The sequence below is a fragment of the Ixodes scapularis genome, unplaced genomic scaffold, assembly GCF_016920785.2.
Source record: "Ixodes scapularis isolate PalLabHiFi unplaced genomic scaffold, ASM1692078v2 PGA_scaffold12__126_contigs__length_90152505, whole genome shotgun sequence".
Classification (NCBI taxonomy): Eukaryota; Metazoa; Arthropoda; class Arachnida; order Ixodida; family Ixodidae; genus Ixodes; species Ixodes scapularis.
In genome coordinates this window covers 29,101,102-29,126,088 of record NW_024609838.1, presented here as the reverse complement: position 1 = coordinate 29,126,088, position 24,987 = coordinate 29,101,102, and the positions used below count along the sequence as shown (strand labels likewise).

The 24,987-nt window shown below is 45.4% G+C and overlaps 1 protein-coding gene and 4 non-coding genes across 5 annotated transcripts; 2 read left to right on the top strand and 3 right to left on the bottom strand.

The window, feature by feature from the left end:
- The first annotated feature begins 5,960 nt into the window (after nucleotides 1–5,960).
- LOC115316634 (protein shisa-5) lies at nucleotides 5,961–23,741 on the top strand. Its single transcript, XM_029976067.3, has 4 exons — nucleotides 5,961–6,107; nucleotides 13,094–13,331; nucleotides 19,891–20,024; nucleotides 23,325–23,741. Exons 2-4 carry the CDS (start codon nucleotides 13,139–13,141, stop codon nucleotides 23,646–23,648), a joined length of 651 nt encoding a protein of 216 aa, XP_029831927.2. The 5' UTR covers nucleotides 5,961–6,107; nucleotides 13,094–13,138; the 3' UTR covers nucleotides 23,649–23,741.
- Trnat-ggu lies at nucleotides 7,354–7,427 on the bottom strand. Its single transcript has one exon. It is a non-coding gene; the product is annotated as a tRNA-Thr (tRNA).
- Nucleotides 7,789–7,862, bottom strand: Trnat-ggu. The gene has a single exon. It is a non-coding gene; the product is annotated as a tRNA-Thr (tRNA).
- Trnat-ggu lies at nucleotides 8,224–8,297 on the bottom strand. Its single transcript has one exon. It is a non-coding gene; the product is annotated as a tRNA-Thr (tRNA).
- Trnat-ggu lies at nucleotides 8,618–8,691 on the top strand. Its single transcript has one exon. It is a non-coding gene; the product is annotated as a tRNA-Thr (tRNA).
- Nucleotides 23,742–24,987: the final 1,246 nt, after the last annotated feature.

The window sequence follows — 24,987 nt, the reverse complement described above, 5'->3', positions numbered from 1 at the left end:
ACGGCGTTGGAACGTCACATCCTGTTGAGAACGATGTCGGCGTCAAGAAGAGTGGTTGTTTGGGCGAGTTGGCGCAACTGTTGAAAGTTGCGCCTTGTTGTGTCCTCTTCTCTGCTTTTGCCCGTTGCGCCTTGTTGTGCCCTCTTCTCTGCTTTTGCCCTCGTTTTTGTTGCGCACAAGATTGTATAGGACGTCGGCGTCGTCGACGTTCCCGACGACGACGTCAAGACGACGTCGTCCTAATGTCATCAACGCAACGTCATGAAGACGCTTGGCATCCGGCCTTCGACATTCTTGTCGACGTGACTCAACTCGCCGTCACGACAACGTCCCGACAACTTCACCACTTCGATGTCATCGTCAACAACGTCGACGTTACACGAGGTCAAGACTTTATTGTGAAGGCGCGTCATTGTTGATGTTGGCAAAGGCGACGACGTCACACGGCGTCAAGGCTTCGTAGTGACGTCATGTTGACTTTGGCGTTGACGTTGACGACGACATCAGGACGACGTTAACGTGACGTCATAACGATGTATGACGTTGCGTGGAGCGTTGACGTCAACGTCGGCCCCTCACGCAACGTCGGGCTCGACGCGAAGTTTCGAACGCGGCGTTACGATGGCGTCTTGACGTCGTGTAGCGTCGTCGATGATGATGACGTCGTAGCGTCGTCGTAACATCACGTGGTTGTGATGTCAAGTCACGTTGTTGGGGCATTTTTGTTTTGACGTGACGTCTGACGTCAAGATCATTAAAAGCAAAACAGCCCCTAGGGGCTATATTGACCTTGACCTGTTTATCGATCGACCGTAACGCTCGAGGAGAGCGGTTGAGAGTGGCGGTGGAACCCCAAGCACGTTTCATAAAAATCGGCCGATAAAGCACATTCGATATTGAAAACACTTTTATTCAGTTTGATGGTTGTAAAGGGGGCAAAAATTAAATTCCGTGCCTCGAAGCTTAAGCCAGGAAGGGGGCGAACTCTTCTTCCACCGTCGCCAAGTCAAGCAAGTTGCTACACCGACAATTCAGACGAACCAAGCCATTTAGATCGCAGCGCAACCACGCCAACTCTCTACATGAGCTTCAACTGAAAGCATATGAGCGGAGCTTGTAGTTCTCTCCACTCAGTCGTTTCCAGTTCCCGCTCAGTGCTATCAGGGCGGCGCCATTTTGTTACATCCGGGCATTTCAAGGAATTCGGCCGAGGTAAAAGACGAGGAGGGCATGCGCCCGATTTCGATAGCAGAGGACAAACCGCTTATTCTCCATTTTCGATCAGTACCCATGAGCTTTACCGAACAACTAACGCTGGCTCGCTGCCGCCGCAATGAAGTGGTTCGCGCATCTAGAAAACTTATGAATACTCCAGGATCGGTCTGTTGTGCTATGTCGATTTAATCAAGTAAATGATCAGCTAGCTTATCTTCGTTCGATCGCTTCAATGGCGATGACATCAACCGGAATTACCACCCTCGACCGCTGCGTGTATTGCGTCAGCGAAAAACAGAATCCGGATAGTACAGTATTGAGTTCGAAAAAGATTTTCTGGGTTTCAGTGAGGTACCAAACGCGAAAATCTTCAAACTCCAGGGTTAGATACATGTAAACCCAGAGTGGTCTTCCTTACGTGTTCCCAGCCAAATGTGTTATACTTTTTTGTGCCAAAGCACCGTCAAATTTGCTTTCATTCTTTTTTATGAACAACAACAGCAACAGATTGCACAAACACGACGCCAGCGCACATACATCTTCGTGTTTTCGGCGATGCATTAAAGTCAATTGCGCACTCATCGATTGCTTTCCAAGTACCACTTACGCGTAAACATCACGGAAAATTATGTCGGTTACAAATAAACCGCTACAAACATCTGCGATAATGTAAGCCCTATATGTCCTTCACATCCAAGTCTAGCAGGCAATTAAATCATTGCGAATTCGTTGTTCGTCAAAAAAAAAAAAATAAAAAAATACAAATCACTCAGTTCTTTCATGATTGGTGAGCACCTTTGGCTTTGTTTTCTATTCAATGTAGACTTTCCACATATAGTCGCTAAAGGCCTAAATCAGTACGAACACTATCTCGCACAAAAGCTACTAAAACCGCATTCACTTTTCAACGAAGACGATGGACCAATCACACTGTTTACAGGGTTGTATCTTTTTTCATTTCCGTGGCAGGTGACAGCAGGACTGTGCCCGGTTGGTCTATTCATCGGGTATGTCATCTCACATTGCTTTGCGCATCTAAATTCGCGCATTTGAGCCTAATATTGCCAAAAGGACGCGAATTTCAATCGTGCTTCTACACCAACCGGATGTTTGGTACTGCTCAGTCTACGGAGCAGACGAACAGACTTATACATAACTTAAATACTCTACTCCAGTGATCGTATTCTAAATACTTTTGTGAGCAACTTGGTATTTCACAAATACTTTGGAAGGCAAGCATCTAATACTGTTACTTAAATACAATTTGCAAGCGACTTGTACTCCCTTCGTAAGTTACCCGTCAGATAGTGCTCAATTCGTAGACGCGCGAGTGATCTCCCTTTTCCCCCTAGACAACACACATGGCGTACGTGCAAAGATCGCACACGCATTCAGAGGGCGGACGTGATGGAGCAGAGATGCCGCATGGCGGTGTACTCAAATTCCTCGCACAGTGCGTACCGTATTAACAGCAGGCTGCATCAGACAGGCAGAACACGATCCCTGCCGCCTGCGTAAACGAGCGAACCCGAGTGGCGTCCAAAGAAATTTCCGCTCGGCAGACGGTTCTCTTTCCCATACAGGAAACAACAACAAAACTAGCAAAATACGTTTCCAGCAAAAGTACACGATCGAAGTTAGCATGGACTATGACCAACGTACCTAGGAAAATATTTTATTATATTTTATCTATCCCATTTCTTGAATGGGTATCGTATACGCGTTTGGAATTAGACTGAGACTCGATAGTCGAGACCGGGACTCAATGGAGGGTGAAAGCCAGGGAACGGATTTCGTTCTGCCATAGCAGCATTTACAGGAAATGTTTGTGTTTGTGAAACAGAGAAGAACCTCCAGGTACAATGCAAGCGTTACTTCCAACTCTTCAGCGCATCTGCGGAGAGCCTGCTTAACGTCAACAGATATGCGGTAAAAAAAAAAAAATGGTCAAGTTGTTACACGCAAATGTCGAAAAACAGCTGTTTCTGCGAGCGGTATGTTTTAGAGTGCAGCCCTTAGGCATGCCCGTTTCCGGGTTTCGCGGCGTCGGTGTCGCCGTCGGCGTAACCGTCCCGCTAAATTTAGCTGGAAATCGAATTGGTGTTGAGGTCACGTGACGTCAATTTTACCGCTAAATTTAGCGGGAAAAAACGATGTCACATGACTTCGTGTCACATCCCCCATGAACAAATTCAGTTTCTCCGCTAGATTTAGCGGGAAAACTGACGTCACGTGACGTCGACACCAATCAAAATTGTAGGGAGGAGGAGGAGGGGACTACCCTCCTCTCCTTCTTCTCAAGGGCTGCGCTCTAATTTCGCGTTACAGAGGTTTGTAATCGTCTTTGATTCTCTTTTTTCATTTTCGTTTTTTTATTTAGTTGTTTAACAGTAAATTTTGGAATGACCTTGAACTTAAAGAGAAAAAGCCGGTTCACACACTTGAAACTGTGTACGACCGACTGAGACAAGACCGGTTGCGACGGCTTATGACCGGACCCGCTGCTGTGGAGCTGGCTGTAAGCCATCACAAGAGGCTGTAAAACCAGTCTTGCCTCTGTCGGTTGTAGTCAAGCTCAAGTGTGTGAACGGGCCTTTACGCTTTACGAGTATTTAGTACTCTACTCAGATCCTTTTCTTGAGATTTGAGTAATTAGTATTTTTTTAGATACTTTTGAACCTGGAACTCAGAAACTCAAGGAATGAATATATATATCTACATATTTCTGAGCATCTCGCACAAATTTTTAGACGACGCGCAGGGGTGAGAGGAGAGAGGGCATTTTCTCTCTGCTCTTTTGATAAGAGTTCAGGCGTTCAGGGGAAGTTCGTCCCCCTCTTTCCTCTCTAGTAGTGAGAACACCGGAGCCGAGTTCGCCTCCTCTCCAGCGTTCGCTCTGCTAAAATGAAAAGAGTCCTTTTCAATCCCGTCTTCGGTACCTTTCGAGCATCACAGCTGCATTCACCACTATATAGTTTGTCGTTGCATCACAGTCCACAGCATGTAAACTAACGCTTCTAAGGCATTTTAGACGGCCCGCAAATATCGGTCTCTCCACGTATCGCGCTGCAATTTACTACAGAGGTGCCAGCAGGTAATAAAAATGTACGGAAAAGAAATTAATCTGGGCGATTTACGCCACCAGTTAGTTAGTTAGTTAGCTAGTTGGCGGTACCTAACTCTTTTTGAGACAGGGGGGTCAGCAGACGTTCAGATTGCCGACACAGGTAAAAGTTTTAGTTTCTTGTTTGGTTCTAGCTTTTCCCGCTTTTGGGACACTTTCACTGATGGGCGATCTAACGCAGTCTCTCCCACTCAACGAGAATGCGCTTGGTTGCTAGTGTACCGTGGGCCCCTTCCCGGAATCCCAGCATTTCGGGAATCCTCTCTTCGCTGGTCGCCCAGACCGGTCAACAGTGGTCTAGGGCAGGGCACCACAGCAGCACGTGGGGGACGTCCTCGCTTGACTGCCCGCACAGAGGACAGGCCGTGTCGTTGTCTCAGAAGAGTTGGGCACGTCGGCAGTTTGTCATCAGCGCTCCTACCCGTGCCTCAAACAGTATAGCGCGCTTTCATGGTCCCTTCGGTAGTGTGTGTAGGGAGACGGCTCTGGCTTGTGATGCGCGTAGATGCTCTGGAGGCTCTGCTTTTTCATCACCGCCTGTCTCCAGGCCTCAAGTTCAATCGCGTTCACCTCCTCAGTCACAGCTTTGAACCATCCTTTCTCCGATGTGGCCTCATATCCCTTTGTCCCTTTGCTGTTGACAGAGTCGAGCCTGGCGATGGTGTTTGACCAGTTCGTCCTGCTGCTGCGGTATTTAACGCAGTGGAATGTCTTTTTGGCGTACGCTTCATCTGGCATGTGGATCAGGAGCCCGAGGTATCCAAACTTGGCCCTTGAATCCCGTTGTTTGAATGTTGACCAGGCCATCTCTCCCGTGATGGCCAGGTTTGCAGTTGCCCCGTTTCCGCCCAGTGCCCACCTCCCGATTTCCACTTGACGGCGATCCAGTGTCTTCAGGGTGGTCTGCTGGAAGACCACTGCGTCGATAGCGTAGGTGCCCGCCGGTGCTGCGACACTCTTCCAGAGTGCCCTCGCAAGAAGAGAGAAGTGCTGCCGACAGATGGCGTACGCTGCGTCGAGGAAGCGCCGGCCTGTTTGGGTTGATAGAAGCAGATCTCGTAAAAGAAACCGAATCGGCCGGCGCTCCATCATCGCGGCGTACGCCACCTGTTGGCAGCACTTCTCTCTACGCGTGCATCGTCTGCGAGGTTGGGCCATAGATTGCCCAAAACAGTTTTTTTATTCTTTTAAATGAGGTAAGTTTTTTTTTTCGCCGTAAACTTCCACCATCTGCTTGCACCTTTGTAGTAAATTGCAGCGGGATACGTTAAGAAAATCGATTTTGCGGGCTGTCTAAAGTACATTAGAACCGTTAGCTCACTCGTTGGATATTACCAGTGTCCTTGCCACAACAGTGCGGAAGAGGAGCAATTGTAAAGCTTTACGTTACCAGTGACATCTCCATTTGCTAGTACAAGGGCAAGAAACGTGTACAAAAGTAGCAATTAAGTAATTCATGTTACGACTTCCTGTTTAACAATATCTGAAAAAAAATTGTGAAGTGTCAGTAACGTGTGTTTGGACATTTGGATCGTTGTCACGTCATTCTAATCACGGCAGACGCGAGAGCGGTAGACGTACACGACTGCAAGAGAACAATAGCAGATAAGATAAACGTTTCACTCCAGGAATCTATGAGCACGAATACCATTCTGTTCAGTGTCCACCTCCTGTCCGTATAGCCCTCGGTGAGAAGCAATCGCATGCTTCACATTTTGCCAGACAGAGAAGAGGATAGCGCAAGCAGACGAGAAAAAGAACTAACAAGGTATGTTTGCTTTTACAGATGGGAAGTTATAGTGTCTTCTTCAATCCCGTCTGCGATGTAGGCGGAGCGCGAGTTCGTCTGCTTCTTTTGCAGGGGATGTGGTGACGTCAGAACTCCCAGCTCTCATTGGTTCTGAAGGAAGGATAGTGGGTAGACCTCAAGGCAGCTTGCTTTGACGTCTGCCCACTATCCTTCAAACAGAGCCAATCAGATCTCGGCGTCGTTCTGACGTCAACTAAACTCCTGTGCAAGAAGCAGACGAACTTGCTCTCCGCATACCTTTTAGAATTTAGAGCATCATAGTTCGGCCGCTGCCGACGCATCGTGATGGCGTCTGTCGGCTTTGTGCGTTTGTCACCGTCTAAACCAACCAAGCACAGAAAAAGAAAGCGTTGAATTACGGCGCACTCACTGTGCGTTATTGATTTATCTGGTTATAGCAAAGAAACAAATAAAACGAACGCTATGACAATATTTTTTTTTTTTTTTTTTTTTTTTGCGCCGCTTGGTTGGTTTTATCGGATTGTAGCGTTGGCTGCAGTAGAAACGCCTGTTCACAGCGATTGCGCTGACGCACTAGGCGTCATGAGGTTTCTTCAAGTTGGTTGGTTTCGGTTTCAACGTGAACGCGGCTGTGTTACTGCTTTAGGTCGTTTTTGCCTAAGTTTGTGATACAAATGTGTCCTTTGTAGCCCACAATTGTTGAAACAGTGATACGGAGTCATTTTGAGGACTTCGAATTGGTTCTGAGCCTGAATTGTGGGCTTTTTGCGATCACTTGTGACGCATCTTATTAGGGTCGGCAGCGAAACGACTGAACTGATATACGGGGAAGATTACTATCGTCTACGGCCGTACCCGATGACACTAGTGTTCAGAAAAACAAACTAATGAAGAGACTAATACATGAATGTGAAGAAGGAGGTCGACAGCTTGATTAGCAATCTGCTGAATCGGAAAGAACAGTTGAGCTCGCGAGTTTACTACTCACTGTTTAATTTTCGTGGAAGCCCAACTTTTAATAAACCTCGCAGGCAAAAAAAAGGAAAAGTTCGTACAATGAAGAAGAGAATTTATATATATATATATATATATATATATATATATATATATATAATGGGATTGAGTGACGATTGACAAGTGCAGCCGTAGTAATATTGAGAACGAAGAGGGGAGAAGGTGAATATTGAATTTATTGCATTAAAGTTAGGGAAAGGGAAAGGGAAAGAGAGCTGGCGAAAAATTGGGCCAGGAGCGGGGATTGAACCCGCAACCTTCGCCTGACCGGGGCGACGCCTTAACCGATTAGACCATCCTGGCCACTGGTTTCGGCGGACTCAATTTCTGACCAGCTCTCTGTGTACTGTTTAGTTTCGAATTCGCTTAACTGGGTAGACGACAACCGTTGCTGATTTAAGGCCCGCGCTATTTCCGACATGCGGCAGTGACGTGGCACGTCATCTTCAGCTTGCAAATGTCGGAAAGGGCCCGTCTTCCAGGATATCTAGGGAACCACTCCTCCCCATAGGGACAGGCTGCACCGTATATATAATGGGATTGAGTGACGATTGACAAGTGCAGCCGTAGTAATATTGAGAACGAAGAGGGGAGAAGGTGAATATTGAATTTATTGCATTAAAGTTAGGGAAAGGGAAAGGGAAAGAGAGCTGGCGAAAAATTGGGCCAGGAGCGGGGATTGAACCCGCAACCTTCGCCTGACCGGGGCGACGCCTTAACCGATTAGACCATCCTGGCCACTGGTTTCGGCGGACTCAATTTCTGACCAGCTCTCTGTGTACTGTTTAGTTTCGAATTCGCTTAACTGGGTAGACGACAACCGTTGCTGATTTAAGGCCCGCGCTATTTCCGACATGCGGCAGTGACGTGGCACGTCATCTTCAGCTTGCAAATGTCGGAAAGGGCCCGTCTTCCAGGATATCTAGGGAACCACTCCTCCCCATAGGGACAGGCTGCACCGTATATATAATGGGATTGAGTGACGATTGACAAGTGCAGCCGTAGTAATATTGAGAACGAAGAGGGGAGAAGGTGAATATTGAATTTATTGCATTAAAGTTAGGGAAAGGGAAAGGGAAAGAGAGCTGGCGAAAAATTGGGCCAGGAGCGGGGATTGAACCCGCAACCTTCGCCTGACCGGGGCGACGCCTTAACCGATTAGACCATCCTGGCCACTGGTTTCGGCGGACTCAATTTCTGACCAGCTCTCTGTGTACTGTTTAGTTAAGTCAATCGTTTAGTCAATCGTCACTCAATCCCATTATATATACGGTGCAGCCTGTCCCTATGGGGAGGAGTGGTTCCCTAGATATCCTGGAAGACGGGCCCTTTCCGACATTTGCAAGCTGAAGATGACGTGCCACGTCACTGCCGCATGTCGGAAATAGCGCGGGCCTTAAATCAGCAACGGTTGTCGTCTACCCAGTTAAGCGAATTCGAAACTAAACAGTACACAGAGAGCTGGTCAGAAATTGAGTCCGCCGAAACCAGTGGCCAGGATGGTCTAATCGGTTAAGGCGTCGCCCCGGTCAGGCGAAGGTTGCGGGTTCAATCCCCGCTCCTGGCCCAATTTTTCGCCAGCTCTCTTTCCCTTTCCCTTTCCCTAACTTTAATGCAATAAATTCAATATTCACCTTCTCCCCTCTTCGTTCTCTATATATATATATATATCAGGGTGTCGAACCGGAACCGAACCGAACCGAAAATCGGAACCGAACCGGTATTTTTTCCGGAACTGAACCCGAACCCGAACCGTTATATTGTTATCGCGATGAACCCGAACCGGAACTGAACCGGAAAAAAAAAACGGTTACCGGCTCATGTCAAAACGGTTCGGCCACGCGCTGTTTACAATGAATGTGCTATCAATGCCATTTGTTTTTCAAGTGCCGTCAACTGACACACACCTCGCTTACATATTTTTCTTCTCCACTCAGTCTTAGGAATATAAACGCTGCATCCATGAATCTTGACAAACGCTGCATTCATGAATCTTGACATAGGAACCAGTATTGCGCTGGTCGCGGCTTGCACTGAAAAAAGAAAATTGGAAAGCTGTGCAAAAAAAAAAAATCGCGTCACGGGATTTCATTTTCCTACAATCTCGTAAATCCTAAATGCTGCTGTGTGCTCATTTCATAACACGTTTCTAGAACGCGCGAGTTCTTGAAGCTTGCTTCCATCGGAATGAGAAAAGAAAATGCTGTGGAGTTTGATAATAAGGCATCCGGTTTCGTATAGGCACTTAGAAGCTAACATATTTGAGACAGCGAACTCTTCTATTTTCATATTTATCCTATTACGTCCTTCTGGCGTTGCGTTCGGTGAAGTGTTTTTCATATTCCGTATCTTGTTTAATGAAAACTTCTTTAAAGGGATACTTCAACGAAATTTGAAATATTCCCGTCGTGTTCAAAAATAGGTTGAATATGATCCACAATATCCGGAAATGACAATCGCACGTTTGTATTTTGATCCTGGTGGCTGTATTTCTCGTTATAGACGGCCCACTCTGGCAAGCGCTCGGAGAAGGCCCAGCTTGGAGCACGTGACATCCAACGCAATCGTGACGTAGGTCGTCTCAAGACGAGCAAAGCTACGGCGAGGCTGACGTCGAGAGGATGGCCTAGTTGTTCGAGCCACCGAAGCGGCTGCTTTTTGTACGAATTTTGAGTGACGGGTTAATCTTCTATAATCTTCTAGGGGGACAATAGCGACTTCTGCGACACACAAAAGGGATTCTCGGGAAGAGGGGAGTTCCTCCTTCCCCCCTTCTCTCGTCGTGGCCGAAGACCAGACAACCTCCGTCACTATCTGTCAAGGTTCCTAGACGAGCATTACAAACGAGGCGTTAGCGACATCCACCAGGTGCTCTTTGCTAATCGTTTAATTCGTTTTAAAATTCCTTTTCGAGACTTTTTTAACAAGATATTGGTATATTCCATGTGATACTGCTTTTTTGAACACATATAGATAAAAAAATGAGCGCCGAAATTTCGTTGTAGTATCCCTTTAAGGGTCTAGTTTGAGTTACCGGATGCTAGTTCAAATAAAGAAAGCTGTATTTTCTCCCCACTGTTCCTTCAATTGCTTACACGCCGAGGTGGCGGGATAGTTAGCGAGTTCTACTTGCAAGTGGGTTTGTAAGGAGGTCGAGGATTTTACAGCTACTGCGTCGGACCCAATTAGATGAAGTCCGAATGCGTAAACGTCGGTGAGGTGACCTTTGAGTGCACATAAAGAAACCATTCCTGGTAGAAATCCCTGAGCCTTACACTACGATGTATCCCGTTTCGGATGTGCTGATTTCAGATGTTTTATTTGTAATTTATTTTGATGTTGAAATTTGTCATTTATAATTTCCGAACTGGTTCGCGAACCGGTTCGCGGATCGAATTAATCGAACTGGAACCGAACCGGAACAAAATAAATTTACATGAACCTGAACCGTAACCGAACCCGTATTTTTTTCGGTTCGACACACTGATATATATATATAAGGTACGTCCACACCTTTTTATTTCCTCTTATTCATATATAAATGCACCATTTTTCTAGCGTCACAGAATCAGCCAGCGAGAGACGTGCGCTTCGATAACCATAGGCAATTGTTTGTAAATAGCAAACATGACGTAGGTGTATGTAACATGGCAAAACAAAGAAGACTAGTGAAAGAAACGAAAAACACATAACATATTTTTACAGATTTCTGTGTCACTGTGTTGTTCGTTCCTTTCCATAGTCGTCCTTGTTTTGGGTTGTTGCATTTACATTATGTTTGACTTTCACCAACTAGTTCAGCCCTCAATTTTATTACTTTATTCCACTTAGCAGTATTTTACTAGAGGATGGCTATAGTTCTGCTCTTTCCTTCAGTGTGGCGAAGACTCGTCTGCATGTCTTAGGTTGAATTAACTATAGCGACGAAAAGGTGCGAATGGTTGTTCCAGCACCCAGTGGGAACTTCCTTATTTTTGTTTACAAACGCTGCCGAACAACAAAGTAGGGATGTTTATTTTAATTTTTATTATATAGAATGCGATGATCCCCGAGTAGCGGAAGTAACATGTATGCTTGGGTATCAAACTATATAATGCAAGTAGATGTAGTGAAAAGCGTTGGAGCTAGAAACGTGTGCAACTTTAGACCAATTAGAAGTATTAATACGTTTCCAAGTTCCTTGAGTTTCCCGTTGTTGGATATCTGGGACTACTTTAAACCGCTTATTATAAAACGGCTGTCTAGCATTTAAATTAAACAAGTTATTGGAAAAATCGAAATAAACCGGTTTTTCGGAACGTGTAACCGGTGACCGAAACCGTAAAAAACCGAAATAAAACCGTTTTCAACAGGAAGCGGTAACCGTAACCGTTGCCGAAACGTTACATTTTCCGGTTTGAGTCTCTGGTTGAAAGGGTGTTCGGCGTAGCAGTCGTCATCTTCACGAAGAAATGAGGCAAGGGGTCTTACGAGACTTTCGAGCGTCAGCCGTTGCTCAGAATACTCCAAGGTCAATAATTAAGTCTGGTGGCAAGGATAAATCCTCAAATAACCCTCTTCACTTTGTTTCTTATTTAGGACAGCAATGGTGTAAGTAACGCCGCGAAACTAACAGATTACTTCTTGAAGTAACTGTCACTTACTTTCAAAGGACGGTCCCTGTAAATGTAATTAATTACCATCTAGCCTCCAGTAATCGACCCTTTTCAAAAGTCCCCGCCAACGCCTGTCCGCCATTGCTCACACCCTGAGCATTCATCGGATGCGAGTGTGACGTCAGCGTTCGGCGAGGAATCGTATCCAATCACGCGCTTCGTGTCCAAGCAATGGCGACTGCCCATGTTGCTTGACTAACTTTTGAAAAGGGTCTATTATAAATGTAATTCCATACCTTTATTAGTAACGCGTACAATTTAGCTCTAAACCGCTAAAAATTCCACAAGGGAATTTCTCTCTCTCCCGCATGTGGCAACTAATATGCATTCTTCCCTTTCCCGCTCATTAGTCCCTCCTACCCCTCTTCCCACCTCCTCCCGGCCGTCGCCGGTGCGCTGTCTGTCTTTATAGCAGGACCAGACGATTCCGCACATATTCAGCCGTTCCGGCCTGCAGAAATTATTAAAAAAAAAGAGGGCTCCGTTCCACGGTTTGTTCCGGACGACGTTTTTGCGGGCTGATTTGGACTACCATTAACACGTGACCTTCCGGCATTAGGCGAGGGTTGTCCTTCCGGCGGGCATCGCGCGTATGGTATCGGTATCGACAAATTTCCAGAAAAAACAAATTAACGATGAATAACTCAAGCTGTGTGCTCAAACAAGGATTAAAAGTTTAAAAAAATCTTTGCTAGCCTTCAACATGTATTGCCTCCATTTCGTCAATATAAACATCTGCCACGAAATGTCTAATCATAAAAAGTAATTATACATTTTTGTTAATTAGTCATCTATTAGTTGCATTATCTCTTGAACATAATGCCCTCCTAACCTTATAGCTTGTAGCAGCTGCAAGGTGGCAGCGCCCGGACAGCGCCGCAATCTTCGCATTTTGGGAAAAAAAAAAAAAAATGGGCTTGCTCTGTATATTTATACAGCCATGATGCAGATACGCCTCAACGGGTAATCGGTCTCTTAGCTGTAGATGAGAAATTTAGTCAGTGCAGTACAACCGCTAACCTGGGGTTTTTAACGTGCATCACGCAATAATCATAACACGAAAGCGTGCCGGTACAATACTCATCCAGATTCGCATTTTGCGAAGAAAATAGTCAATATATTATACGGAAACTGCGAGTATTCCACGGCTACCCGACAGATGGCGCTACTCTGTTTTCTCGTCGTAAAAAAAAAGATTTCATAGAGGCTTCAATGCACACGGTCGTAAGCAGCCACAGGTGTGTGAACCAGCCTCGATGCATATAGTCAACCAATAACTCTTCATGTACTCTTTTTTTTTTGCTGCTGCAACAGGAAACGACAAAGTTGCGTCGAGACGGAAACGCGCGACCGCAAGCCATGGATTGGCGTGCATGGTGCCTCCTGCTCGCTGCAGTCCCAAGTGTCGTCGCCGTCGTCACGGCGAATACCGCCATCTTAACGAACGGCACAAAGGTTTTGAACGACGGATCGGTCACCATAGTCAACACCGTCGACGACAGGGGTTTCGCACCACCTGCACGCTGTTGGCACGACGGCTTCAGGTTGCGCTGTAAGAGTTCCCGATCATTTCTTTTTAATGCAAAAGTAGCCTGATATATTTGTTTTTCTTTTTGAGAACGTAATTTAAGAAGTACTTCTATGCGGAGAACAAGTTCGTCTGCTTCTTGCACAGGAGAGGCGATGATCTCAGAACGCCGAGCTCTTATTGGCTGATTGAAAAGAAATAGTGGTTGACCTCGAGGGCCTCGAGCATTGAGGTCAACCCACTATCCTTTCAATCAGAGCCAATCAGAGCTCGACGTCGCTCTGACGTCACTGCAAACTCTGAGCAAGAAGCAGACGACTTGCTATCTGCAGAGTCACTGTCAGTTTAAGGAATGCAGAGGTTGGCCTATTATGTTCATGCTTATTACTTCTCGAAGCGTGCTCTTTGGCGTCCTTATCGGTTAAGGCTGCAATTCATTGACTATACGAAGCGACAGCATAGGATGCCGGAGGCTTACCACGCCCCGCATTTTTTAAGTTGTCGGCGACAGTCGTTGACAGTTTAAGAAACGTGGCGTGGCCAGTTCCGAGCGTCACTATACCGCTCCACAACCAATCGAACGAATCGCGAAGCACGGAGTGAGATCATAAGCCACGCTCTGCGTTAATTAGAGGTCCTCGGCGACTATATAAATTAAACATTTCCCGGGAACTGCGGGAAGGGCTTTGCGGAAGGGTAGCGAAGTAGCGTCGGTCTCAGAATAACGTTTTTTCCATAATCTTCGCTATACGCTATAAACAGCACGAGAACGGCGCTGTCTAGCTCACGCGCGCTACTATAGCGCACTCTTCGCATGCACTGTTCGCATTCCGAGGCATATTTTAAGTCGCGCATAATATATACAGCTGTCTTGGGAAGTTCCGGTTCGGTTTACGAACTAAAAGGATGAAGCTTACTATAGCCTTACACAAAATAGGTGCCCGTTAACAAAACGCTGCCCTCTAGCAAAAACAAAAAAAAAAAAAAACGGTTTGTTTTGGTTTTGTTTAGTTGCTTAATTTACCTGAAAATATAGGATGTAACAAGAGAAAAACACTGTTCCGTGTTTTTAATGGAAGTCTAGCCATTAAGACTATGTACACTGCAGGACACTGGTAGCGCGAACACGACTTGGGCACTTTTTTGCATCTTGTCAATCTCTTGAAAACAACCATTAATTTTTTTTTTCTCTTTCTCTCTTCACCGAATTTTACTTTGAAAGAGCACTAACGAGCTTAAAACTTTACCCCTTAGATTTGTGGCCCATTTGAGCACTTTCCCCAACTATATTAGTCTTGATGGCAGTGAGAGAGAATCTGTAAAAACCCTGGCTTGTTCGCGCTAACAATGTCGTGGAATGTAGGTGAACCTATCAATAAGCTAACCAGGTTAGACAAAAAAAAAACTGTGGGTGAGACGAATGAAGAAGAACCACAGTGGCAAACAATTACAAAAGTGCGCTGCATAATTATTTATCATCCATGATCCCTCAATTGCACCTTTGTATTAACTTGAATATCCCATACGTTAATGTGGGATGCTTTGTTTCTCAACTGCATGTGCGGTGGGGTAAAAAAAAAAGTTAAACCAAACGCCGGAACATTATGGCCCCTCGTTTCAACGGGGATCAACAATACACTCCACGAAAAGCGCTTTGCAAAACCTTTGCGACTTCGCGATTTTTCCGTACCACCGGAACGGCCTTCGTTTTTGAACGTAGGATTATTACAATGTACGCTAGAGGTTCAACTGGCGTTATACTTTGTCTCACCTTAGGTCTATACGCAACCGACGGTGTACGAGTTGATAGGACCAAACAGACGGCTTAAAAACGCACCGCCATGCCGATCGTCATGTTTCTGTGCGTGTCCTATCATTGCTGAACCAAAAATAAACAGAAAAGGCCCAGTTTTTTTACTCTGGCTGATTGGTCTCATTAGCTCGTATCGTCAGCTGCGTCTGGACTTAAGTTGGAACAAAGCGTAGTGTTTATGCGACTTCAGGTATGCACATTGAAGCAGGCAGCAACCAGTTTACTATTGCGGTGTTCCTGTGCATTCCTGTGGGAAAACGCAGTGCATTTTGTCTCTACACCGGAGAATAACATTGATAACTTTTTGTGTTTTAGGTCGTACCGAATAGCATGTACCCTTATTGTTATTATTATAAAAGTGTAATTGCTTTAGTTGTAGTATTTTTTTCATCAGTAAACTACGTTAAGCTTTGCTATATTTGAGGCCCAAACCTCTGTTCCACAGCATGTGTGTAAAAACAAGCGAAGATGCTAAGCCAAACCACTTCCGGACTGGAAGCGCTTTCTTTCTTTCTCTTCTTACGGCCTTTGCAATCGCCCGGAAGTCAATGGCATTTTTTCTCTGTATGTAGTTCACTTGCTCTCCGGCAGGGGCGCAAACACCTCACCCCACTTCAACCCCGCTCGGAGAGTTTCTTCGAGCTGCTTTGCGCTGGTGTTCGAGCCTCGTAGGTTGTTGTTTTGGCAAAGGTTCCTCGGAATACTTCTGATTAACCATGCAAAGACGGCCACGGACAAAAGCGAAAAATCAGCTGGATATGTGCACACGCCCTCGAGGAAGCACTTTAGGCTGTAATATGCACTGTGCGAAAATTGTACAGACTACTACACCCGCGTCTAGAGCAGCTGATCGACTTCATGTGCGGCCTATGAAAAGATGATGCAGACCACGGCAATAGAGATTGGGCCTGCTTACATTTCACGAGAGTGTACGAATTGTTTATCATTTAAAGTTCCTCCACGTAGAAGGGGTCCGTCTCCTCCTGTTCTTGAGTTGCAACAGAAGTCTTGGAGGTAAAGACGAGTATAGCTTTTAGGCAATCGCATTCGCTGTCTCTACTAACTACTCTTTACTCCCGAATCTCTCGGAGATGTGCGTCAAATATTCACCGTTCCGGGCTCATCAGAAGCGCATTAGATAGTTGCAGAGGGTCTAAACATAAGGATCAGGTGTCAAAGGCTATGAAAATCTCGGCCGCAAGTTGCGACAGCGTTGAGATACACTGTCAGACACGCTTTGTGCAAACGGCAAAAGGCAGCCCAGGGGAGAGGTGACAGCGCCCCCCGCGAATTGCGGCGGGAGGTGGCGGTGGCCCCAATTGCAAAGGCTGTAAAAAGAGAAAGAGAGCGCGCACTTCAAGTCCGGCCGTGGCCAAACAAGGACCGAAAAGACTGTAGAATGTGTTTTTAGCAATCAGTATTTATATATACATTATTTACACATCAAGTGCAGATTGCTGTCAAGGCCTTCGGTGCCTATAGCCGCTCAACTTGCTCGCGAGCCTTTTCTCCGTGTCGTCCCCTTCTTTCCTCTTTCAAGAGATGGCGCGATGACCGCTACATGTTCAAGGGTCGCCACCTTTCCGGTGACTCTCATTAATTGCTAATATGCCAGTCTTATCACTATATGAAAATTACCCGGTCGTGAATCTTAGCGAGTGGTTAAAAACATTCGAAACGTAAAGAATAAAGCACGCGGGCTATGAAAGGTCTCTCTTTTTTTATTATTTCCTATGCCCGGCCAACTTAATCGGGCACCTGTTCTCTGGCCTCTCCCTATTTTCAACGACCTCGAGCGTGCGAGTGATGTTCTGAACACGGAACAAGCATCGAGGCACATAGGCACGAGCAGAAAGAATAAATCAATACTTATTTATTGCTAATCTGACTAGGTTACTTCTCATTCACTTCATTTAGGTCGTCTACATACACAGAGAGTTCCTGATCCAGTGTTACTGCGTAGTTATTGCCACCTATCTGGGTTTTCCAGGTGTCCTTTGATCGTTTGGCACCTAAATCGGCCATACTGAAAAGCGCCGCCACTGTGTTTTCGCTAGCAGTGTTCGACAGTGCAGTAAATGCACGCAGAAAGCTCTTTTAAGTACTGCACTTAATGCCCTACATTTGAAGAAAAAAAAACACCGTAGGCTGAACAAGTTTTTAATTTAATTGATTAAGAAATGTTCCAAGCTTTATACTAGGTTATAGTTATTCGTAATATTTGCTCTTTAAATAAAGCGCACAAAAAAAAAAAAAGTGCACCCGCTTTTAAACACCGCGGAAATGCATTACCGAAAGTCAAATTTTCACTGGTTGCTGACTGCTTCAATTCGCAAACATCAAACCCATCATACTAGCGCCGGTTGAACCTCTCTATAGCGTACATTACAATAACTTTATGATTTTGAACTGTCTATAGTTATATTTTTTTTACCTTTATTACTAACCGCCCTAGTCACCCGCATCTGCGCTTAATTGTACTTCATTTGCTCAGAATGCACCCTAAGAAATCTGGAGCGTCATACTCTGCCGCAAAGCACTTTGAAAGAGCCTATCGCTGCAATCCACAAAACGAAGCTGATGACAATGACGACGGGGCTGAAAATATATCGAGAGGCGAGAACATGGATGGATGGATGATATTGGCTGTGCCCTTTGTAACGGGCGGTAGCTTGCGCCACCTATCCACATAAGCCTGCGCTGTTGTCAATAACCGTGGTAAAACATCATATATGCTCAGTGCCGCAACATCGCAGATTTGTTTTTCTCTAGGTCTAAACATTGTTCAGTCTCGTCGTCGATTCAGACTTGTACACGTTACTAAAAAAAGTAAACGATTACAATTACAATTACCTCACTGCAAAAAGTAACTGATTACAAAAGACCGATCTCATCAGCCAGTTTGACTACGCCACCGCTGCCGCTATGCAACGGGGGAACTTTAATCTTTCTGCACGTGCGACAACTCTGCTGAAGCTCTACGCGAGTGGAGCGCGAGGCGCCACGTGCCCTCCCATGCGCGGCCGTCTGCCTCCAGTTATGGCGGCGTCACGCATGCGGCGAACGCTTAGTGAGATCGGTCTATTACAATTACTGCCTAAGAAAAGTAATCGAAAAATTACTCTAAAGTAATCGATTACTTCCCGCGTTACTTTTCATTCAACTTTTTTTTTTTTATTACGGTATAGCATAATCCTTGGGGTCTCTTGCTCAGTTGTTCCGAAAAAAAAAAGAAAGAAAAGAAAAGCTTGATTGTTTTTGCTTCGAGCTGAGTGAGTTACGCCTACAAATCCAATCCCTCTCGTGAAAACAACAAATAAAATGAAATAAAAAGAGCGCTGTTTAACTACATTACTCAGAAGAGGCTGGATAAGGTAATTTAATTTTTCATACCCAGACGTAATCTCCGGTGTACCAAAAAAAAAGAAAGTACCCAGGAAGCGAAACCTAGTGAGATGGCCTACTATACTCCGTTTCACCTTATGTTGTACCGCAGCGAAGGCTAAAAGGGCAAGCTCATAGCGTTGGCAGTTGCCCTGCCAACGTTATGAGCCAAGATGTGCTCTAGAGCAAGGAGCTCGCGCTTGTAGCTTTCCTGCGATACAACACAAGGCGAAACAGAGTATTTAATCCTTGAGGTCCCGTGCTTAGTGGTTTTGAAAAAGAAAAAAAAAATTAACCGTTGCCCAGAGCTGAGTGACTCCAGCACATCTAACCGCCCCCCCCCCCCCCAAAAAAAAAAGAAAAAGAACGATAATGTATTGATTAAAATTGTAATGGGTAATTCTGTAATCGATTACAGCAAAAAGGTAATTCACTTACAATGATCGTTACTCATTAAAGGAAGTAATTGAAGCTTTACAAAATTACAGTAAGATGTAATCGATTCCAAGTAATCCATTACTTGTAACGCGTTACCTAATGGTCTGCGTAGATTGCTGCGATTAACTGTCCAAAGTTTTGTGAGAAAGTAGTCGCACCAGATCTTTTCTAGCGCCCCAATCGCGCTGCTCGCTTATCGTAACAATATAAAAAAGTAAAAAAAAAAGACTCGGATATTTTCTGCAAACACGACGAAAGAAATATCCGCGGACCTGCGTCACACGCGTTCAAACTAAAGTCACTGGAAGCTCCTCGTATGGTCGCCATCTTGGTCCGTGAAATGAGCAATTTCTCCTTGACGCCTCCGTTCTTGGTGAGCCGATCTAAATTTGCTGGTGACGGGTAGCTTTATGGAGACGTCTCTTGTATACCCAGATTTCGCTATCCACACACCGGCAAAACAAGTGTACATTTTTGTACCACCACCGGTTGCGGGGTCGGTGTTGGAGGCACTGAAAAATAAGTTTACTGTCTTGAAATGCGCAAGAAGAACAATATAATTGTAGGAGGTCCGTGGAGATGGGCATGATTGATAAGTTGATTGCATACACAAAGACGCTTATATTGGCGAGGAACGCGCTTCCAGCACGATGATGCTTTATGGGGATCTTGGCGTGACTGTTGAGAACGACCTTCTGGAAGTTTTGAAGATTCGAATGAACCGAGGTGGTGATTTCCATGGAAACGTAGACATGTCAGTATCCGTCTGTGTCCGCCTAGCTGGTAGGGGAGGCAATGGCTCTACTTTCCCAAGTTCCAGTGACTTTAGTTCCAACCATCTTCGCTTCGTACATATATGAGCAACTCGAGCATGCATGCAGACAGTCCTATATAAGTGGGGTCATAAATGCAGTGTATTGCATGAAAAATTTGTTTTTATCCGAACAGGTGAATCACGGAACGAATACACCAAGATTTTCTCCAAGGGCATCATCGTCGCTATTGCGTTCGGAGGTATCCTCAGCATCTTAATCATCGTCGGCTGCTGTGTGTGTTGCTGTAAGGCCTGCTGTAGGAGTGAGGTATGAGCGCCTATAGCCTTTCGAACTCAGTGTCATATAGGTAGGGTTTCGTGTTTTCGAATAAATCCGAAAAACATAACCTCAGAAAAAACACGCTCAGCGATAAACTTTTGATAAATAAGGATTTATCCGAAAAACTCTGAAATTCGGAGTCACGATGGTGAAGTGGAGAGCACACAAGACGGCACTTTACGAATAAAGTTCGTCGTAGCACAGTATTACTCCGGTTAAAAAAAAATTAAATTTTTTGGTTATTGACAAAAAGGGGTTTCCCATTTACCTAGTCTAAGTTCGTTCAGTCCAATGGGTTCAGGAAAAAAGTCGCCCTTCTGGTTTCCAGTTTGGACCATATTATGTGTGCTTCTTAGGTAGAGGAGAGGTTATGGTTTTTTAGCAGTCAAAGGTATATAGACTTTATAAAAAGGGGGAGGGAAACTGAAGCTCTTATGCTTCTCAACGACAGCGTCCAGAATTTTGTCTCTTACAAAGTATGGACGTTCAATAGCGCTTTCTTGCAAGATCTGTTGGGTACTCTAGTCGCAAGGGTGCCAGTGCCAAATGCCGCTGATGAAATATCTTTCGATACCGATGAGTTTTTTTTACGAATTTAATGCGCGTTTTTGTTCGGACATTATTTATTTTTATTTTGAATTTCGAAAAATTGGAAACACAGTACGAAGGGCTTTGATAAAGTTCGTATTGTCATAAAGGAATAAAGATTCAGCCATGAAACTCGGGTAGAAGTTTAGTCTTTCTCTAGACGCTCGCCACCCAAAGTCACGCACTTTCGCCAGCAATGGACAACCTGCCGGAGGCCTCTGTTATAGAACCCCTCGTTTTGAGTGTCCAGAAACTGCTTCACTCCAGCAATCACTTGGTCGTCGTCTTTGGAAGGCTTTCCACGCCGGGGAGTCTTCATGCGAGGGGAGAGGAAGAACTAAGGTCGGGTGAATAGATGGGTTGCAATAAAATTCCTTAACCTGAATAGGCCGCGCGTGTGACATTGTCGCCCGTGCCGGTCTTCGCTTTGTCTTGATACGTATATCTTCTCGCAACTTTGTCAGAAGCTCACGCCATGTTTATACTGCGCCGAATCCAGAAGAATGCGCGCTCGTGTTCATGCCTGTTTTGTACCCCCCCCCCCCCCTTTTTTTATGTTTGGTGCCGATTATACGAACATTATGAGCGCCCCTCGTACAATTAAACGCCAAATTTTGGAAAATTGAGAATCTAACAAAAGTGAACTCCGATAAACCCCTAATTTCCAGCTACGAAATAAACCCCGAAAAACGCCCTCCGACATTTACAAAAACTAAACTCTAGCGCGCTGTTTACAAACAAGTCCGTGTTTGCCCACGGCAGGGTGCCTTGCGCAAAACAGATTCGCGTGAGAGGAACCGTCTTCACACGGGCCGTACAGACAGTAGTGCCAGCGCAGCAGCGTGACGCTGGCACTCACCGGGATGCCACAATATCCGATTTCCTTCAACAGAAACAGGAATATCGCAACATTGTTTTGATTCGTCTATACGGTTTCTAAATTTTTTAAAGGGCAACGTGTTAAAAAGATATTGGTCTAGCACATCAGCGGAGAGGTTACAGCTATGTGTACTCACTAACAGATTTAAAGGGCATTGCAACGAAATTCTAGCTCCTACTTTATAATCGAAATGTCGACCGCGTTCTGCAGCCACACCACAGACACCATTTTTTGTTTGTTGAAAAGACACCGTAACAATATTTTAAACGAATAAACCGATCAAGAGATTACACCTGGTTGATGTCAGCGAATGTCGTTACGTCAAACTTCCCAAAAACGCGGGGCTGCTCCGCGGAAGTACGGCGTCGAGCTCCGAGCTCCGTGCGTGACGAGCTGTCAAACTCAGCCGAATCGAATTTTTCTTCTTTCCAGCGCCTATTCAACCCTTGCGGGGAGCGGGTCTCCCCAACACCTCCGAGATAACCAAACCGTAATGCTGAATGAGATGGCGTCATCTCATTGAGCGTTGGCCTTCTCCTGATTAAGCAATCTCATTCAGCACTACGGCTTTGTTATACGTAGAAGAATGGATAGTTGGGCGAGTTGGTGGGAATTCATCTTGGGACACAGCGCGAACAACAGACGTGGACGAAGAAGAAACACACCAAACGAGCGCTGACTATCAACTGAATTATTTTAATAGGAAAACACATGAAAACGACCATTCATTATTTGCAGTTCACCCCCCGTCTGCTTATTACGAGACACTTTCATAGCGGCATGATGGCACGTGTTGCTATCCCAAATTCAAAAACGCCACCTCACTGTCCAGCAGTGCCAAAGACGGTTGGCTGACACACGAGGTTCCCGCCCTTTTTATTTGGCAACGGCTTTTCGGGAGACCAACGGGTGTTGGTCTCCCGAACGTCCAGGTTGTGACGCATCGACGCCACCAAGTGGCGAAGCTCACAACCAAGCCAGCCTCGCCGTTGCCTCTTTGGCCTTGCCTGTGAAGTTAAATATGACGTCAGGAACGCTCTGGAGGCGCCGCATCTCCCGAGACGAGTCGCGCCCTCCGATGGCTGCTCTTGGCCGTTTAGAACCAAAAAATATAGCCATCCATTCAAAACACAAACGTGCGATCGTCATTAGCAGATTTCGATTGATCAGGGTTAACTTCTTTCTGAACGTGAAAGATACATTTCAATTTTTATTTCGGTCTCCATTTAAGAAACTCAGAGGTGCCTATTACCATTTTGTTCATCATGTCGGCAATGCTGATTGCCACTTTCATGTCCCCGTGGTGTGCTTGCCAAGATGGAGAAAGCCTGAAGTGTAGATGTTCAGAGCGTATAAAGAGCCAGATAGCCCAAACAACGCGCGATCGTAGTGGCCAGTAGTATAATCGCTAAAACGAAGGGCGCATCGACAGCACAGAGCATCTAATTACCGGAACACAGCTCAATCACAAAAATCACAAAGCAATAAGCCTGGTCATGACAAGCCACGCCCGCGTTTGCGTAAGCTGTCGGTGACATAGTCCCAATTCGCTTCAAAGTTAAAGCTGGTTAAAAGTTCAAACTCACAAAAATTAATCTCCTGGGGAGACTCGAAACGATGACCAGCGTTTCACCACCGGAAGAAGTTTCTTTGCGAATTGCTTGCGAATCTATACTTGGTCTCATTTTTGCCGTGAACATATCCAAAGCCAAAGCCAGAAGAAGTGTCCTCAGTTGTTCTAAATTTTCTTTTTGATCACAACTGCCGTGGCAAAGGGGTATACTGAGGTATACATATCAAAAGCGTCCCTATTTTTTCAGCAAACGACGCAGACTGTGATAAGGACCTCCCATCTGGCACCAGCCACACCCGTGCACTCGATCCAAGTTGGCCCTCGATACCCGTACCCACAAGGTCAACAGCCTTACAATCAGCCGTGGCCCCAAGCCCAGTACGGCGCACATCAGCCTCAGCAGCCATACCCGCCGCCCTACGACCCAACGTACCCTCAGCAGCAACCGTACCCGCCTGGACATCCAGGGGCGACTGCGCCATCCACTGCGCCCACGGCACCACCGGCGTCGTTTGAGCAAATGCCCATGCCACCGCCTCCCTACGAATACAAAGAAACGAGGCGCTATTAGAATCCAGCGTGGACACACGGACTCTTTCGAACAGTGCCTTATCAGGACTGAGGACTATAAAACTATCTGTTAAAAAATTAAAAAAATAGCATGGCAAACATGTCCTCTGGCACGTTTCTAATCTGAATTATCACCAAACTGATGTTCAGAAGTGTGTTGCAGACCTGCATTTAAAGCGTTATGGTTATAGTTATTTTAACAGAGAAGGTGTTTTACCAGCCAAAAACTTTGAGAGCAGCGTCTCATGCTACATGACTCCACTGTCTCGCGTGACGTCATGTAACGTGACGTCTCGATTTTCTGCTCAAGTTACCGAGAAGTTTTTAGAGTCGCGTAATGTCATTATATCACGTCACTTATCACGGTGTCATATCAACACCGCCCACTAGATTTAAACGAGGCACCCGGACTGCGCACAACGGGGCTTGCACCTAGAAAGCATTATTCCTTTGGGTCAAAAATTTGCTTTTTTCGAAAATTTAAGGTCTTAAAAAGTCCGAAGGAGCCAACCAAGGCAGAGCACAAACGTAACCTTCTTTAGCCCGAGCCTGGGTATCTTGGCCCTAATTCGCCAAATAAGTACAAAAGTTAGGCTTCGCTTGGTTCAACTGTCATCTGGCGTCTTTGGGCCTAAATAGCCACAAACGTTTTGTGTCCCTGTGGCGCTTATTTGGCCAAATGAAGTGAAGAATAAGTAAGACAATTATATGTTTCACTTCATCGATATTTCAGTCGCAATAAGCGCCAGAATAGCCCAGAACAATTTTCTTTATGAATCCTTAGACAGATTTTATTTTATTTATTTTGCCTTTAGAGGTTTTATGTATTCATATTCTCGATTAATTAATGTACCACCTTCGGGCACCTTTGTAGTAAATTACCGCGCGATAAGTTAAGAAACCGATTTAGGCGTACCCTATAGTGTACGCGCTGCATAGTTCAGTTTTCATGGGGAAACTATACGTGCCTAAATTTCCAAACAAGCGCCAGATTTAGGCTTCACTTCTGCTTCTTCTCTTCAGAAGTGGCATCTTTGGCTCACGTTTGGAACATTGGCAATTATTTGGCGAGCCGGAAATAAACCCAGAGGAACGTCGAAGAAAAATACTCTAGCGCTAACTATGGGCCGTGGAGTAAAACAGTATTATGCCCAAGTTAAGCCTCCATGATCGCCAAGCTTGTGTCATGTTAGGCGTTACTCTGACGGGCATACCCGGTCAGAGCCTCAATTATGCTGCAGCCTGCTTGCAAAATACGACCTTAAAGAGACCATAAAATTAATTTTGGTCCGGGATAAATTAATTTAGGTTGAGATTTTATTAAACTATACGAATCTCTT

Bases quoted from the DNA above. Each gene is read 5' to 3' on its own strand.
- LOC115316634 (XM_029976067.3), top strand. From the start codon at position 13,139: ATGGATTGGCGTGCATGGTGCCTCCTGCTCGCTGCAGTCCCAAGTGTC. The intron at 13,332-19,890 runs GTAAGAGTTCCC...TTATCCGAACAG, and splicing joins CGACGGCTTCAGGTTGCGCT to GTGAATCACGGAACGAATAC. The intron at 20,025-23,324 runs GTATGAGCGCCT...CTATTTTTTCAG, and splicing joins AGGCCTGCTGTAGGAGTGAG to CAAACGACGCAGACTGTGAT.